At 35.3% G+C, this 19,443-nt stretch overlaps 1 protein-coding gene across 3 annotated transcripts in view; it reads right to left on the bottom strand.

Moving 5' to 3' along the window:
- Window positions 1–19,443, bottom strand: part of LOC117167941 (ubiquitin carboxyl-terminal hydrolase 30 homolog) — a 100,714-nt gene that overhangs the window by 33,635 nt on the left and 47,636 nt on the right. For all 3 annotated transcript variants that reach the window (XM_033353201.1, XM_033353208.1, XM_033353217.1), the window contains 3 exons: window positions 12,242–12,405; window positions 11,731–12,150; window positions 1,818–2,156 (listed from right to left, as the gene is read on the bottom strand). In XM_033353201.1, coding sequence (XP_033209092.1) covers window positions 1,818–2,156; window positions 11,731–12,150; window positions 12,242–12,405 — 923 coding nt within the window. The remainder of the gene's footprint in view (window positions 1–1,817; window positions 2,157–11,730; window positions 12,151–12,241; window positions 12,406–19,443) is intronic.

Raw genomic sequence — 19,443 nt, 5'->3', positions numbered from 1 at the left:
ACAATACGCCAATTAGCACAAATGGTAAGTTCCGACAGTGCCTACAAGTGTGCCCACTGGCCGCTAAATGGCAATACCGGTTTCATATGTATACACCTGGTACATAGAGCCAGCTGACGTTTTTTTTTTTTTTTAATATTATATTAACTATCATCTCACAAAGTTTCAAGCGGAAGGAAATCATTTAAAACTTCTTTTTTTACACGTTGGGGCGGCTGTCATTGCCCCATGCACCCGAAGTGCCGCAGCTAAAATCCTTCTATTTTTGAAATTATCAATTTCAGTGATAGCGTCCATTATGAAAATTGTTCATTCCAGATGATATTTTCGCTTCTACCAAAACTTTTTTCAAATAAAACAAAATTACTCAGCAACAAAGAAAGGGCAATAAATTTTGGCCATTATTTTACCCATTAGCGCTTTTTTGCAAAAACTATTGATCTCACCGAATAAGTGTCACGAGAACTCGCTATACTGAATAAAATTGTCTACAATATTCACGTTGGCCTCACTATATTGAACAGTATTAAATGGACTTCAATTTTAATCGTCCGGATCATAAATAAAATGTATACACTTTTTTGCTGAATTTTGACCACATTAAATAGAATTAAAATGGAACACAATGCTTTTGCCAAAGCTATTAAAACACATATTTCAAGCATACGATTTATTAATGATTAAAAACTGTTTAACTTGTACAAAATGTGTATAAATATTTGTGCAATTCAATTTACACCGCCTTACTAGGCCGTGGGACAAAATCGCGAAAAGCTGGCTAAAAGTATAAAATGTTCATAAAATAGGACAAGTTCCATTACTCACTGGTTTTTAGGGTCGCTGATTACGAATCCGACGTCAACAATTCGGAAAACAAACCAGCGGATCCAATATAGCGGACGAGTATGCTAAATAAATTTTTTATCTTTTTTTGTATAAAGGGGTCTAGCGGATTTAATATGGTGGGCGAATATGCTAAATAAAGTTTTTATTTTTGTCAAAATTGGTATGGGAGGGTAGGTGAGCTCGCTGATTACGAATCAGATCTCAAAAATAAAAAAATGGCGGATTCAATATAGCCAACTTCGGATTCTTAATTAGCGGCATCCGCCATTTTTCAACTCTTTGTCATCGGATTCGTAATCAGAGAGCTTGAAAACCTCCTTATACCAATTTAAAAAAAATCAGAAACGTATTGAGCCGCCGAAGAAAAATCCGTGTCAAGAACCAAGTTGCGAAAAGTACCAGCCAATTTTAAAATATGGTTTAGAATAGGTTTAGAATAGGTTTTCTACAAAATCTACGATAAATTTATAACAATTTTAAGGAAAAATATCAATTATTTTGAGTTTTTAATTTAGAGATTTGATTGTACTTATTATTAAAAACAGATTCCATAATCAAACGTGTGTATCGGTATACTTTTGCAGAAATCAAATAATTTATTTCAACATCGAGAGCGCAGAACGTTTCGTCTACCAAGCGCAAGTTTAAAGTAAGCCCAAAAGCAGTTTAGAAATATCTATGCCCTATATATCACCTGTCCGACGCCTATAACTATCAGTAAGACAATCCCAACTTTCAAAGAAAATTAACTTTTTTTTAATTTTGACCAGCTTTTCGTGATTTCGTCCCACTCTGAGACGGCATACTTATGATTTCGGAAAAGTCCAATGCAATAATTACTGTGAATCGAGGGATAATTGGATTATTGTGAACTGTAATAAAATAGAGAAAAATGTTTTACACAATGAAGGAAGGTTATTCTAGATCAACAGCTGAATAAAGTTCATACACTAATTTTAAGTTTTTCATACCTGAATACTACGCTTTTTGGTTTCTGTGAAGGTAAAAGAGTCCAAAAAAAGGGTTTCAGGAAACAATACGGGATCATCCCTCTTGACTGGCATGCCTGAATGACTCCAAGTTGTTCTTGGTATGTGTAAACATAAGCTCTTTGGTAATTTTCCTAGGGTCAGTGTTTTGAAAGCCGTACACCGAGATCCACAACCGTCACATTGCACGTCTTGTATAACTTCGCTGGAGACAAGGCGAGCCAGCAACTCGTAAAGTGTGTGCCTTCGCCATGTTAAATCGCCTCCTGCAGGTGGCAGTGGCAAAGAAACGCTATCAAATTTATCGTAGCGCACAGCAGACTGTAAATAAAATATTCACGTGCTTGTCACATGCAAAATAATTATTTTCATCAAACATATAAATGCATACATTAAATAGACTTGTTTTAATTATCCAAGACAATATACAGTTATATGAAAACGTTGAAAATTCCATATCTCCCAAATGATATTTCGCAAATTTGATTATCAACACTGGAGTATATGCCGTGAATGCAATACCTGGTACGCTGGGGGCAAAGAAATTTGATTACAGTCAGGGTCTCAGGGTACACGAAACTTTTGCCAGGTCATCGTATTGATTTCGTTACAGACTGTAACCACCTATCTCACGGTTGTGAGACGTGATTGTGGCTGAAATTTTACAGCGATTTCGCTGAGAGCGGGTGGAATTTTCCAGATTAGCACCCACTCCCGGCGAAATCCTGCGGTTGTCCTTATGAAAAATTTTTAATTATATATATAATCTCGCGTTGGTGTTGCGCTAGGACTTGAGCTTTCCTCTCATGATTTTGACGACTATGTTGGCGTTAACACTGCTACTGACAGGGTTTCCCATGCCAGATAGGCTGATAACGAAGAGGAGATGGACTAAGAAGAACACCAAAACCCAAATAATAATAGAGAGTTTATTAAAGATATTGAAACGCTTGTCGCTTCCTGATGTTTGTCGGGGCGCCCCTGGAGCCACAGCTGGGGGCCACAGAATGCCGGATGGTGAGCTGCGAGATAGTCAGGCAGATCTCACTAATCAAACAGCTGGCCAGCAAGCACATCTGCGACAAAAGGTAAGCAGTGGAACATCAAATGTGCCTGCTAAGTATGCTTTGGCTAGCGTTAGCTATTTGCAGCCAAAAACCTCGACAGAAATACCCTGGGAAATTTGCTGCAATAAACATCCGTTAGAGGAAGCCACCACCACATCATCCAGAGGTGGATGGCCTTATACAACCAGAGGCAGAAGTTCAGAAGCCAAAAAAGCGACGAAAATGGACATATCATATAAACAGAGATGTTATGCTACTTTCTTTTTTGGCAGAGAAATGTGTGGAAAAGTGTTAGGAGAAATCATAAATTCTTCTTACTTAAATACCCAAAGCTAGCAAAAAAAAAAAAAATCAGCAGAATCTGGCAGATTAAAAACGCTCAATATCTGTAAATAGATTGCTTTCGGTTATTGAAATCGCTACTATCAAAATGGAAGTGGAATATCAGCTTCCTATTGATGAACTCCCCTTGGAAGATGAGGACAACGTATCTGAACGTAACACAAACTGTATTAGAGGTGCAAACTCTTGTATACTGTGCAGCTGTGGCAACCGTTTGAACGTTGGGCCACAGAATTAGGCCTGCAAATGCAGTTTTTGTCCCAGAAAGGCATCGAGATCCACCATGGAAGATTAGGTTGGATATGGATGTCAGCAAAGTAAGGTGCAAATTGGGTCGATTAACTCATTATAAAAACGGAAATAGAACCATAAAGCTGATGAAACATGTTACTAACATCATCTACCTGCGGTACATCCAGACATTAACACCAGCAATATTGGATGCGATTATAGACCCCCTATGGCAGAGACTTGACGTTCTTACTGCCAGACTGCGTCGGTATAAGAAAAGTAGTGCACAAAGGCAACAAAATTGAAACTTTCAGACAGATGAAAGAAGGTTCTGTCGTGACCTGAGTGTAAAAGGAAATAACCAGCAAGACATTGAAGTTCCTCAATTGGAAGATATGACTAACTACTGATCGGGAGTTTGGGGAAAAATGAACAGATGCAATTTGGACACTGCGTGGTTCAAACTGGAGAAAGCAAGGGAAATCAATAGCCCTGAAATGCAGCTGATAAACATCGCAGCTTTAGATGTTTCATCCGTCTTGAAAAGGGCAAGTAACTGGAAAGCTCCAAGTTCGGACATAGTGCACAACTTCTGGTACGAGTACATGACAAGTGTAAATCTTGCATTGGCAAGGTGTTTTCAGTTGATCATGGAACATCCAGATCTGATGCCAGGTTTTATGCTCCAGGGTACTACGTATATGTTACCTAAAAAACCAGATGCTCTAAATCCATCTGAATTTCGACCGATAGCCTGTCTTCCAGAAATTTCAAAATGTCTTACAGCTATCATTGCGGAATCATCAACGGAACTTTCACATGGCGTAAATTTACTATAGGTGACCGTTTTATTCCGTGCCGCATGACTATTTTCTTGAACTCTTAAAACTTTACAAAATCTGCCAACGCATTATTGACTTTCCAAGTCATGCGATAAGGGCTCTGGGATAAAATAATCAAGTATTTTGGTCATGGACAACCGGCGATAACTAGACCAATACGTTTTACGATGACGTACATTTTAAGGAGACTCCTTGAGTGCACTATGTTTCTGTTTAGCGTTTAACCACTTGAGCAAAACACTAAACAGCATGTCTCAGGTCTTCAGAATTCATTATAATAAGGATGGTCATAAATTCCCCCATCTCCTGTACATATATGACCTGCCGCTGTAGTCTAGTTCAGACTAGAAACTGCAGCAGGCGATCGATGTCACAAAGCAGTTTTCCTATGATTGTTAACTTTGCATCTCTCAGGGAAATACTTGATAAGACATTGGATGGATTAAAAGACAAAAAAATATATATATCTTGCAATAAGATTTTTTCATTTGTTTACGTGGAAAAAATTAAAATCACGCAAAAGTGACTTTTTTAAATATGCAATTGTTATTGCAGTAACTAATTAACAAGTTTTAAACTGGCTGAAAATTTGTCCCTTATCATGCTTAAAAAGTGTGCCAAAATTTACCCCAAAATAATGATTAGTTTTCATAACGACTTATTGGTTATTAAAAAATTGATAATTTTTAACGGAATTTCTACACATTTAACCTAAAGTATATGAACAAAAAGTGGGTTATTGTACTCTACGGGAGTTGTGCTATCAAGTACACTTAGCGGCAAAACGATTTTTCATTCTTAAATTGCACAAAAATGGGTGCAAAAAGAGGGTATGTTTTTTCGTCATAAACAAATAGAATAACTTTTTCTATTATATTATATTTTTCCAATAAACAAATATATTAATGGCAAAATTGGGAAAGACAAATAACATATTTTAACCAATAGATTTGTAACCAGCACCGAAAGCTAGTTCGAATTAAAAAAAAAACATTTTGATTCATCAATCTGTAGCTGAGATATTAAAACTGTCGGCCATTTGAACATTTGAATTCAATTCCAGCGCGAGCTCCTGGCATGCCACTGCGGCTTCCCCTACTCCGCCACCACTGAGTGCATCGAACCTTTTCTATCAACTTTTCCGTGAATTAGACATGATTATAAACAATAACTTTAGGATGAATATCTTCGTGAATTTTATAACAATTATTAGAACGTAGCAAGTAAGTTCAAAGAACGCTTCGAATTGTCATTGACTCACACACTCAGTCATAAGTGTGGCAACTCCGAGTGTTAGAAAGCGTGTTATTCGAAATTCGCACATAAACTAGAGCACGTGGAGCGGATGCGACGTTGTCAGATCTTTAGTTCGCTATCGTCAGTTATACTGAAACGGCCAGTCATAACCCAAAAATTATAGATTATATTTATGTAAGTAAAATGAAAGATTCCAGAAAAAGTTACAAATCCTAACTTCATACGCTTCTGACTCAACGGTGAATTTTGAATCCAAGTATAAACTCGCAATTAAAGATGATTACGCGAATCTTGAACGATCAATAATTTCGCGCACGTCATTACGAAATGGTAGGGATAAAATGGGTCCGCGCGGGTTTCGAAGTCAGTCGAAAAGATTGGAGTTCTATTCCTTTTGGGAGCGCAGAGGGTGAGCCACGTTTGGGATTCTCTATGCATTCAGATGATTTCTAACAAGGAGTTACATTCTCTAACAACGTTTTACAGGAAAGCAAAAGCAATCCTAAATTTGAAAAGTTTTCTAATGCTCAGGACATTTAACGCGGGTTCTTGTCTTTCAATTTAAAATAATTTGGTGATTGAGTAAGAATAAGTTGACGTTTGATTTTGTGGCAGCTTTATACTTCATTTCATTCAGACCTCGCAGTGCGGAATTGAATGTTAATTTTTGAATCCAGGGGTAAATAATTTTGAGTTGTTTTCTCAAAGTAAATTCCTATAATAAAATTTAAGTCAAGAGAAGATTTATTTTGAGACAGCTTTCTACGCTGTCCTAATCGATGGAAACCTCGCTGTGCGAATACGTTTTTAATTGTAAGCTCTGAGATTTCGATTTAATTGGAGCAGTCATTTGAGTTACAGCTTTGCACTCTAATTCGCGGAGACCTCGTTGTGCGGAATCCTTTCACTTATTTTGAATGAAATTTGAAGAACAGTATCAGTTAATTCAAGTGAGTCTGATTGACCCCATTATTGTGAATTTTATGACAGAGACAAACACTTCGCAACCATGTCTCACTTGAGTGATCCCAACATCCTTTTAAAAGATTCAGTAATTTATTAAACTAATAAAATGAATCGGAACGACCAGATTCTCTATCTCGAGTCTCCTGCAATAATTAATTATTATGGATCCCCAGACAATTATATCTCACGGCAATTTCTAGTTGCAAATTATTTCGCATTCAAAGGCCTCTGAAAATCCACAATTAAATAATGTTGAAAGCACTATATTTTTGAGGGATGTTTCGTACTTACTTAAACCATTTTGATTTGTTTAAACAATTTTTCCCTCATGTAAAGCGTGAAAAATTATTACTGCCTGGAATTAATGACACAACTGAAAGAATTTAAGAGTAATATTTTTTTCTACAGAATATTTAGTAAATTTTTTAATGATTGACATTTTTTTAAACATTTTTTCTCTGTAAATCGTAAAAAATGTTTTCTTTTCAGCAATTAATGACACAGTTAACGCTATTTTAAGAATATTATTTGTTGCTTGGGTTATTTAAAAATTATATAAACAATTAATAATCATTAATGATCATTATTATAAACAATTTTTTCAGTCTGTTATGAATAGTTATTTTTTCCGATCGTATTTGTTAAAATGAATAATTCGTCAAATGAATTTCGGGTAATAAGCGTCAACGTAGAAGCGTATATATTTTGATTAATAGTTGTTTAAATAATTGCAAAATATCGTAAGCAGAAAATATTACTTTTAGCATTCGTTAATTGTGTCATTAATTCCAGAAAAGAATAACGCTATTCCTATTTACAGAAAAAACATTGCTTAAACAAATTAAAATTGTTTAAAAAGTTGCTGAATATCCTTTAGAAAAAATATTACTCTCAACATCTGCTAATTGTATCATTAACTCGAGCAAATAATAAATTGTCATGCTTTAAAAGGGGAAAAAATTATTTAAACAAATCGAAATTGTTTAAGGAATAACCAAACATCCTTAAAAAACATAGTGCCTTCAACATTCTTTAACTATGCAATTATTTCCAGAAAATAATAACATTTTACGACTTTAGTGAGAAAAAATTGTTTAAAGAAATAACAATTGTTTAAACAGTTTAAGTTATTAAAAATATACTTTAAAACTCGTCAATTGATACCCCCCGAGCAACTTGAAATAGATTAAAAATAATAAAATCATTAAACAGTATCAGGGTGATCAATGAAGATAGGGAAGAAATTGAAGAACTGAAATTATCCGAGGCGCCTGTGGTAGGGTTCACTTGTGATCACCACACTGATGAGTCCACACAGGTGAACCCTGCACGAAACGCCAGTAAGCATTGTATTTTATTTCCGTGCCCCTATTGATAAGATCCCTGTTATCAATGGGGATTCGAAAACCTTCAATATCCCCTTCTGAGGGAGAAGGTCCTAGTAAGGGTTGAGAGAAATGTTGATGGTTCAAAATAAGGCACGCCTAAACGTGGCCCTAGGTGTGGAGGGGGAGAAACTGATGGGTGAGCTCCCTACCGCGGGAGAGGGGGAGGGGCGAAAGGACTCGGAGACGGTAGCCTGGTTGGAAAACCCCGAATGGAACTTGGTGACCCTATGGACATAGAAGGCGGGGCGGAGATAAGGGCCCAGTGTGAGAAACGGAATTCGCCAAGTCCTGGGACGTGAGGAGCTGTTGTTTCTTGCTTTTCCTCCGCCTACGATTCAGTCATTTCCCGGGGCGTTTATAAGGTTTCCGACCGATGACCTCTGGATACCTAACGGAATTCCGATCACCGGAGGGCGCCGATCGAAGAAACGGAAACATGAGGATTCAAAACGACTCAATATTCCGATCGAAAGATTAAATATACGATAGCCGAAAGGGTCCATACGGAGGTATAGGAAACGAAGGGTCTCACGTATCGTGCCCGAAAGGAAAACACGAAGAGCTCATTCGAAAGTCACTACCTTGGAGTAGTAACTCCCAAAACGAGCCCTTATCCTAGCTCGGTCCGTCGACGGCCCGGTGGATGTCAACCGCCCATCCTAAGCGAAACGAACGATAAATTAAACACGCGATCGCGCCACGCACTACCGATGCTTGAATCGGATTGTCTGCCGGATTTTCCGACAACGCCGCACTAATTATGGTCCTCGATGACGTAAAAATCCTGGGGAACCTCCGGTGCAGCCGATGATGGTTAATCCTGAGTGATCCAGAGTGACGTCGTTGGAAAATTGTCTAAGATTATTGCAGAGTCTGGATGCTAAACGGGACTTGGCTTCGAAGGGTATTTAGGGGAAAAATAGAATTAACTAAAGGGTGAAAAAGCAACTAAATAAAAGACTGGAATTTTAAAGTAGAAAAGAATTTAAGTAAATGATGCAGCTATACAATTTGCAGGGAATCGGGAGTCGCAGCGCAGGGTTACCCGGACCCGCTGCGATCCTCGGTCGAGAAGATACTAACTGGCTCCCTGCCGATTTTTCGTAGTTCTTAAAACGCCGCGCAAACCTGCGCGCATTCCAGCGGTGGGGAGGACGGTTCGAGCCCTGTGATCGGTCGTCCGCTCCTCTCACCTACTGGAATACGGCGAGAATTTGCTGCCTTCGGTTCCCGACAAGTCTGTCGCCTAAGATAGTTGAAGCTCACGCGAAATCGAATGGCAAAGTATAGGCAAAGAGAACATTACGAGTAATTTTGATCCGGAAGTTTGGATAAGAATAAAGACAATATCCTTCAAAAATATGTATAACATTTAAAGAATCAGGACAATATCAAATATCAACTTACTCAATCTATTTAAGTTCAGATTCCTAGGTCTTTATCAGATTATACTTCGCCATATCTTAACGCGCCCATTACTTACTTATAAATAATTTTACTAATGTGGAAGTGTTGCTAGCGAATCCGAATAAATACCAGATAAGAAAAATATTTTTATATATTGCTAATTGTTCTTAAATGCATTCTTTCTGTCAAAATGAGTGAACGAAACGAGTGTTTTGAGTGATGTGATATACTACTACGCTATAATTTAATAATTGTCGTAAAACAGCTGCCTCCCTCGCTATAATATATTTATATACTTTTACAAACAATAAACTACTTACTTACATTGGATTTTCCAATCTGAACCGGATTTTTCTTCGAAAGGAAATGTGCTACGCTAGTTTTTTCTAACAGATTTAAATTCAACATTGAAACATCTATAAAACGTGGTGTCGTACACCAAAAGAAACTTTTTTTTCTCGTTCCAGTACAATTTTGTCACAAAATGACGGTGTCTTTCTCGCATTTTCCAGGCCGGGAAATTCGGGAAAACAGTTCTCTCAAATTTTTCCCTTATTGTGCATTTCATGAGCTTTAACTTCGTTTGAAGATAACTCATTTTGGTCTATTCGTTTGAGAGGTATTAGGTTTTGCAAGTAAATTTTGAAAAAGGCGACTGTGCGGCCGCCTAAGCGTAATTTGAATAATTTTTTTAGGTAAACTTAATACTTGAACACACATTGCTTAGATAATTCTACAATTATTTATACACATTATTTTATTGTTATTATTGATTAAATGAAATACGTCTAGAAATACATTCGCTTCGCGATTTACCTGCAAAAAATGTTTAAGGCCATGTGGCGAGAGGGTCACGTGACCAAACCTGGTCTTCAATTTTTCTTTCCCAACTTACGTCTAAACGAAATAAGGTATCGCTTTGAAAGTTTGGGAAATGAAAGAGGAGGTAATAAAGTCCATGTCTCTGCTTTGTTCCGGTGGAAATTTTAAGAAAAATTTTTTTTGAAGAAAATACCAGTGGAAGTTTTCTTTCCCAACTTACGTCCACACGGAATGAGATATTGTGTTAAAAGTTTGGCACGATAAATAGAAGGCATGCAAGAATCTGTCTCTGGTCCTAAATAATTGGAATTGTGAAAAAAGTTTTTTTTTATAACTATTTTGGAGAGTTATCGACCGTGCTGTCGTCAAACCCTGCAAGCAATTTGCAATGTTTCGAATGGGCTAGTTATGACGTTTAAATTGACCAAAGTTGGGCAAAACAACAAAAATTGCTCACGAACATTATGCACAAATAATTCAAAAACTAATGTTTGCACTTGAAATGCAAATAAACATGTTTGGTCTGACATACGTATCAGTCTGGTATCAGTTGTGTCCAAGCAGCACTAGCGCAGCGAGTAGACAACTTCGAACTTCTAGGGGCCTGTAGGTAAAGCAGATTGCATGATTACCGTCAGAGAAAGCTGAAAGTCAAACTTCTGCTGCAAAACCTAAATGTATCCGTCGAAAATCATTATTTGCATAAATAAACTTTTTTCTTCCTCCGGCTCTTGGCAAGACCACAAACGATCCTTTAATATTTATTAACATTTCCCGAAAAAAAATTACGTGTTATTTAAACTTTTATTTTTCAATATCGGTGAAAAAATATTGATCTTAGGGCTGACTTGATCAGCTGTTATACTCATCACATGGCCTTAAACAAATTAAAATGTTGTAAGTAATTTAAAATGAGTTTAATGACTACTTAATAAAATGGAAATTTGTCACGTACGGGGTTTTCTTTGGGGACCCATAAGAATGGCTTAAGGGGCTTCCTAGAGTTCGATTTTTAGTCCATGTATTAAACATGACAACTTTTCTCCTACGATTATAAGTTATTTGATAAGGGAAAATGCAAGAACAAGTCATACGTGTCGAGTAAACATTATCTCACATTGTATATGCGTATACCTTTTTCCCTGATTAAAATGTTTATGTTTTCGAGAGGTTAACAAGTACATCACAGGTTAAGAATTAAAAATATTAAATGTTGGAACTAATTTGGAGACCAAAATGATTTACCGTCAGTTAATTTTAATAAAAGATGCCGCACCTAGCTAACATAGTTACTAGTCTAAGTAGAAACACATGCATAGGGTCGTTATTTAAACTTCAGAAAAAAATCTCAGCTTTTCCCAGGTTTTCAATCAAAAATATAAATGATACAATACTAATTAACTTATTTATACATTATGAAAACGATTAAACTCAAATTTAGAATTTCATTTCATTTTCAAAAACTCTTTGAAAAATGATTAGAACATGGCCGAAATGCATTTTTGCATCCCTTATGTTTTGAAATACTGATATTACTTATGCTTGAATGTGTCAGAAAATATGGTTTGCTTACCTTCCATTTGCATTCTGTACACTGCAACTGACTAGTTAGTAATCCAGAAAAAGGGTGCAATTCCATTGAATACTCTGAAATGGTAGGAAGCGAAATGGCGCAAAGCGAGTTCCAGGGTCTGAATGATCCATTTTCTAGAATTTTGTTGCCACTAAAACCTGATATTATTTCTGAAGATCTGGCGAGGATCATTCCAGGTTTGACAGGCAGAGGAACGTTAGAAACATTACCGATTGTTTTGGTCGACGCTGCTATATAACCAATGCAATTTTTATCCATTCCATTGGTCGTCCGAACATCTTTTAGAGCGGTTGTAATATCGTTGCAAGACACGCTTCTTAATCCTAAAGGATCTCCCGAGCCCTTCATATCAGTTCTCACTGGTGTAATGTTTGGCAAAGCATCAGATAGACATCCTTTCTATAAATATTAATGTCAACAAGAATGAAAAATGTATCAAAGCATCTTTTTAGAAATTATGTATAATTATGGCTAATTTTTTAATAATTACTCTGTTTGTTGGTTGAGATTCGGTCTGAAGCGCACTAAGAACCACGTGGAACAGTTCATGTGCATCTTGATGCCCTGAAGCAAAAGTCCACAGTGGACCGAGAGACATTATAACTTCTACTGGGGAGACGTCTCCGAACATATCTTCTGAATAACCATTAATCTCTAGAAAAATTTTGAGAAAATTTTAGTATTATTATTCTTACTCCTTCTTATACTTGAGGTGACGTGGTGTATGTGTGATAGTCCAAGCGTTGACCGTTCTGATTTCAGTAAATCGAGAATAAAAATGTAAGTAACACCAAGGTAAAGCTTGCGTCTCGCCCTAACTAATTCAGCAGGGATGGCACATTTTATCCTGTCCGAAATACCAGGCAGCTCTCTTTAAAATTCAGAAAATGGCCTCTGAGAGTGAGCATGCAAAGTTTGTAGAAGCTATAGAGGGGAAAATAAAAATAAAGTGTTTTTACTTAAAAACGGTTATGCCGGCTTCAATGAAAAAGATGTATGTTGCGTAGTATATGAGGGGAATTCACAAGGAGAAAAATAAGGAATATCCGGCAGAAAATTATGAGTGAAAAAATGTTGAAATTAAAAACAAAAAATTTAGGCTACGTTCCAGAGATAAAAGTCCAAAACCTATTTTAAAAAAATCCAAGGACTGTCTATTCAAGAATATATTCTTATAACATTTTTTTAGGGGCAATTTTTCGAAACAATTTTTCGAGCATTAAATACATTTGGTAGCATACATATTTTTATTTAAATCATTTCAGCCTTTTACCACAGAAACGATTTTTTGTTAATTTCACCATGCAAATAATTATGCAAAAAACGCTTTTTACATTTTTAATAATTTTTTACAAATATTGTTTGGTATTTCACCAAATCTAATTGGAAGAATTCTCTAAAAAGAATAATAAAAGTTTCCTACTAAAAGATCATTCTCAATTTTTTTCTTTCCAACAATTTTAGCAATTCTCATTTTAATAACTACATTTCAGCAATTATGATGAAAAACTTTATAAGAAGGATACAAAAATGTACTGAATAAGAAATTAGGCAATTTTGTTTTGATTTTCGAAAAATTGTTTTCAAAAAATATCACAAAAGAAAATTTTGTAAAAATATATATTTTTTTCATTGAAATCGGCCAAGCCATTTGTCAGTAAAATCATTTTTTATTTTTCGTTTCCCCTCCATAGCTTCTACAAAAATGGGACTTAAATGTCAAGTGGTAAAAGGATGTCATGTCTCATTGGTATCCAGCTATGTCAACAGTGTGTGCCCGATACGTGCAGGGGAAACTTTTACATGCTTCCCCCCAGAGGCCCTTTTCCAACTTTCAAAGAGGGTTTCTCGGTATTTCGGACAGGGAAAAATGTGTCAATCCTGGCGAATTAGGGGCAGACTGAAGCTTTAATTTGGCGTTGTTTTCATCCTTATTCTCGATGTTTTCGAATCTCACCGGAAATATGACTTTCGAAAATGATTGTTAAGGTTTTCAGACAGGGTGGAGTGTGGCAACCCTAGTGCTTTGGATTAGGCTCATTCAGTCCTACATTTTGAGCTTTTGTTCATCCTTATTCTCGATGGATTGGAAACCGACCGAAAAATCGTACCCGAAGTGACCTTTCACTGATTATCTGGACAGGGTGAGATTAGGCAACCATACCGATTTTTTGGTATGCCTTTTTATTTAAAACCCCCAGTAAAGGAGTTCTATACACGAGTCACCCTCACGGCTAAAGTATTACTTTGGTCCTTTAGCATGAGTACATACACCTTCTAACGACATTACTTCACTAGGCAGCCGGTTAATGAAAATGTAACAAGTATAAAACCTGTTCGAACTTCGCAGATGGTTACCTATCCGAGTGCTATCCGCGCTTGAAATGGCTTGAAATATGGAGTCTTCTCAAGTCGAGATTCACCTCGCAACTAATGTTGCCTGTTAGGCAAATTTATAAATACTTATAACTAATAATATTAATCTGTTATTCTTACAGATTCTCTGGCGGAAATACAAAGTATTTCTGAAAAACTTTGCAAGAACCCGTGTTTTATGAGTTCAAACTTACAAACAGTGAATTTCGGAAAAAATTCGATGACACTTTTTGGAAATTCGAACTCTGATAATATGGATGTTTCATAGAGGCCCCCGCTGGGGGCTCAGCTGGGTTGCCCTCACAGATCAAAGATTAAAATTTCTAAGTCGGAAAGGTGAATATTTTATATACTAAAAAATGGACATAAAAAAATTAATTTAAAAATATGGTTCATGCGCTCTAAAATCTCAAAATAAAACACATAAAAACCAAACCTTACACGAAAATTTAAAAAATGTTATTATTAAGAAATTAAAAAAATACACGATCAAATTTCTGAGTTCCGTCGTTAAAAACTTTAAATGCTCATAAAAAATTACATTTCCTGTCATTGTAAAAAGTTGTAAAATAGTCTATAATGGGAAGAAACGAAATATCATGCGAAGACCTTCTGTCAAAAAATACATCACGTAATTACGTTACGTGCAGAAAGAGCAGAAAGAGCTGTCGAGGCAGCTATGTCTACGACGAACGCTAAAAATACTTCGAAACTATGTATATAAAGGATAACAGGTTATGGTTTCTTGGTGAGAATAAACGCCAAAAAGGTATGTAGCAGTGTGAGAATCGTTTCTACCATTGAGTTAAAAAAAAAGGAAAGTTAAAATTCCCCTCTACAATCATCCTGCGAGAGTTCTAATTTATTCGCCTTTCCCAGTCGGTTGGTTCAGCGAAGGGAAGTCCAAGATGAGACCTCGCTTTTCAAGGCATTGAATTTAAACCGTCTTAAATTGGCTCGAAATGCGAGGCCTCGAGTTATTTTACCTTGCTTTCCTTGACATCCGTCTTGAAATTCCTAGAGTAGAACGGCATCACTAATGTCAATAAATCCAACAATTTTAAAGAATGAAAATGTTGAAACGGTTAATAAGCGAATTGTTACTGATGTAACTAAGGTTTATATGAAAAATAGTATTTTTTTATTATTGTAAAATGCGTTCTACATATTAAGTTACTTTAATTAAGAATCATGTGTACGCCGGAAATGTAATTATACCTTATGTTAGATAACGCCAAATAAAGTTTGTAATAGTCACTCATGTCGATTGCAGATCTATACATTTTTTCGAAGGAGGTAAAACAGAAATAATTTTGTAATGTAATATCGAGAACAATCACGCACACATGATTCACATCTGGTCGGTTATCGTTTGTTTATTCGCATTCCTCGCAGTTCTACGATCTTTGAAATAAAAGTCATTGGTGTAGTTTCGATCTTTCTCACTCAACATGCATTATTCATACAATCATCAAGGACATTTTGCGACTTATTGTCAACACGAGAACCCATAATATGAAAAATGACGCAGTGGTTATTAAGTTGATTAGGTTTAAAATTTTGTTAAGAGGGATGTGTACTAGCGTGGGAACTCTGAGTTGAGTATGCGAGAGAGACAGAAATATGATAAGCACGCCCAAAGGGGTGGAGCTTGTTAGTGATAAAAAAAATGTTGACAGCCAATCATACTTGGAATATTTTCAGAAAAAAAAGGGTACGTAGTAAAAAAAGTTTGAAAAAAATTGCCTGGGAGAAAGTCATCACCAGGGGACCGTCACCTTGGGCCAGGCATTGTCTGGAAACCGCTACCCTTGCGGCGGACCGTAGTATGTCGAACGGACGGTTTTTGACCTCGCGAAAACTTCCCATTGTTTGAGATTAGACACAGCGGAGAAAAATCCGATTTTTATACAATATTAATTAATAAAATTTTAATATACTACATTAGCATCGTTATATTATTCTGAGTAAATCAAAAAAAGGTTGATAAAAATCGGTATATATTGTCAATCTCAGCCGCATAGGTTCCTATTCCCCAAAAGGGAACGTGTTTTCTTCCTTGTAATTGTACCAAAAGATAACTTGAGAGAGATGTCTTCTATTCCTCAAAAGTGTCCATATTTCGAGATTATTTAATTGCTTCTAATTAATTCACAAGCCGTGTAATAAATTGTCTTAATTCCTTCGTATGGAATATAAGATTTGAAAACTTAATTTAATCAATTAAAGTCCGTCTTTCTAGAGTTAAGATTATTTTAATTTACACATTTAAATAGATTTCTTTGGTGCATTTTTCAAGACGTTTAAATAAATTATTAAAATGTAAATAAATACAAATTTTAATATTTTTCGAATTTATAAGTTATAGAAAGATTTAATAATAAAACATAGGTTAAATAAATTCTTTCGTTAAATTTTACTAAATCGATTGAGAGGAATAGGATTTTCACTTTTTCTATTCCCGTTGGAGGATTTTTAGTTCCTGACTCTTAGGAATCCAAGCATACCGCACAAGTAATAATGGTTAACAATAGTTTTTCATTAAGTAACCGTGAGGAGTCGAAAAAAAGTTTGAGACGCTGAAAATGCTCTTTTTCAATTTTCGTCTGATTGAAACATATGGTGGAGATAATTTCTAAATATACTTGATATCAAATACAAATTTGGATTTCAATTTCTCATTCTACTAGAAAAAGTCGTTTTTAATATAAGAATCTTATTTTTTATTGTTAAATAATCGTTAGAAACCGTGAAATTATTCTTCAAAAGTAGGGTAACTTTGACCAAGTATGTTTTTAATATCAATATCAATAATTAAAATTTGTGCTAGCAGTGCGAGCCTAGTACAGATTGCTAAAGTCGCAGTACTGGGCATCTATAGATGGCCAGTACTGGCTGGTAACGTTTGACAATGCTGCCTTGTACTGGTTCTGTACTGGCAAACCACCGGCGAACGTTTCCGTACGTTTTTCATAAAGGATCTAGCCTATTAATTTTTTTAATTTTAGGAATAATCACCACAAGGTTACTTTACAGGAAGTACAAAGTTTTAAAATATTTAAAAATATGTAACATTATCTAATAAGATTTTTAAAGGCTATGCTTTTGAGGAATTTAAAAAATGCCAATGTACTTCAATACATTTTCCATGCAGCCGTAAAATATAATTTCAATATTTTATGATATTTTTAAATATTCCATTTCTTTCTCAAGATATGTAAACAATTTCAAGGGATTTCCAAGTGTTTTCATAATTTTATTGAATTTTAAAATTTTAATGGTTTTCACAGAATTGTTTGTGACGATCTGAAGAGATTTTAAAATATTTTGTATAATTCATTTGGAATTCGCCCTAAAATCTTATTAATTTATCGTAAATCCTATTCGGTTCTTTTAATTTCTATAGAGTTCTTCTAAATTCACTTGATTCTACCCAATTGAGAGGACCTGAAGAATTCTGTAACGCTTTTTAAGCCAGGTTCTAGCTAGAACTTCTGAGCAGGCCCTGACGAGAGTGCCTAGCAGTCGGGAGTCTTAACCATTACGCTAAACCTTCGAATTGATAGTCGATGAAAAAGCCATACTCATAAGCTCCAGATCAAAAAATGCTGAACTCTCTTTTTCTAATTAAATATCTATTATTATCAGACGTTATGTACATGTAAAATGTACAAACTTTTAACATAAATATCAATAAAATAATTTTAAAACAAATCATTTCAATCGATTGAAATTTTTCTTCCTGTAATATTTCGTTTTTTCCCGCTAGACACTACATTAAAACTTTTTACAATGACAGGAAATGTAATTTTTTCAGAACATTTTCTGTACCAGATATTTCGATAGGGGCCCCAAACATTTTTTTCGAGGAACGCAACAAAAAGAAATTTGTCAAATATTATTTTGGAAAGTGTTAAAATTTCTAAAACAATATTTCAGTTTATTTCGAAACATTATAAATGATGTGTTATGCTTGGATTGGATTGTTATGCTTTTCGAGACTTATGTGGTATGCCTGGATTAGGAAAATAACGCGCTATATGTATGCGTTATGAAAAGTGAAATAATGTTTATTATATCAAAAATAGGCTTAGCCCTGTAACTTTCCGGTGCGAGGTGAAGGGTATGCATTGCATTGAGTACAACAGTCCGGGCGTGCCTAACGCTCTCTCTAACATTCTTTTCGTTTATGCATGTTTTTTCGTATTTATTTCAAAGCAATAATTCTTTCCTACATGTTAATCTTTTCAGAAAGACTTTATCTACGTTTATGCGACATACAATTTTCGACATAATCATTACAAGCCGAGAAATTGGCCTTAAAAAGTACGGTAACTTTGATCAATCATATTTTTAATATAATAAACATTATTTCACTTTTGATTACACATATCCATAGCTCGTTATTTTCCTAACCCAGACATACCACATAAGTCATGTCTTCACAATACTTTCGGATAAATTACACCGAGACAACATGTCTCAAAAAGCCCATGTACACAGCCCTCTTAAGGAATAACTTTAAGTAAATTTCATATGTGTTCCAGACAAGTTGTGTTTAAATAAAACTAGAAGTTCTCAAGCGCGCTACGCGCGCGACCCACTACTTTACTTGTGATTATTCTATTTAAAAATTAAGTTCAATAAAATACAACGATAATCCTTTTTACTTTAATAAATTATATTTATGCACGACTTCGCATGGGTACTATATACGACGAAAGACAGGGTTGCGTACACAAATTTGAAAACCTGACTAAACTCGTATGTAGCTGCATTGTAACTAAACATTCCTAAAAAAAACTGACCCTATTCGTTGAAAATAGCCAAATTCTAAACCTTTTATTAAACTTCTTTCAATAATTAATAATTCTGGTAAATTTAACAAATAACTTAGAAAAGAGTCATCACAAAGACAATCTTAGCTAACTTCGTAAACAAATTTGAATAATACCCCAACGCTCGATATGTTTATGAAGATTGTTTGAATTATTAATAATTATTATAAATTTACAAAGTAACGTGCAACATGATCATCGAAAGACATTCTTAGTTCATTCCGTAAATAAATTATGCCTCTTCCTTGAAAAATAGCCAAGCTATAAATACGCTGATAAACATTTTTTAAATAATTCATAGTTGTAGATTTTTAAAACATCAGAGAAAAACAATCATCGGAAAGATATTCTTAGTTAATTAAAATAAAAAATGAAGCCTACTTACAGTCTGTCAAGTTAAAGCGTGGGTGGCTTTACTCGCAGTCGGTAAGGTGTATCGACATGATTTTGGTGTCAAAATATTAAGAAGAGCTCCCTC

The sequence above is a fragment of the Belonocnema kinseyi genome, chromosome 1 (genome assembly GCF_010883055.1).
Source record: "Belonocnema kinseyi isolate 2016_QV_RU_SX_M_011 chromosome 1, B_treatae_v1, whole genome shotgun sequence".
Lineage (NCBI taxonomy): Eukaryota > Metazoa > Arthropoda > Insecta > Hymenoptera > Cynipidae > Belonocnema > Belonocnema kinseyi.
This window is presented reverse-complemented; position numbering and strand designations above follow the sequence as displayed.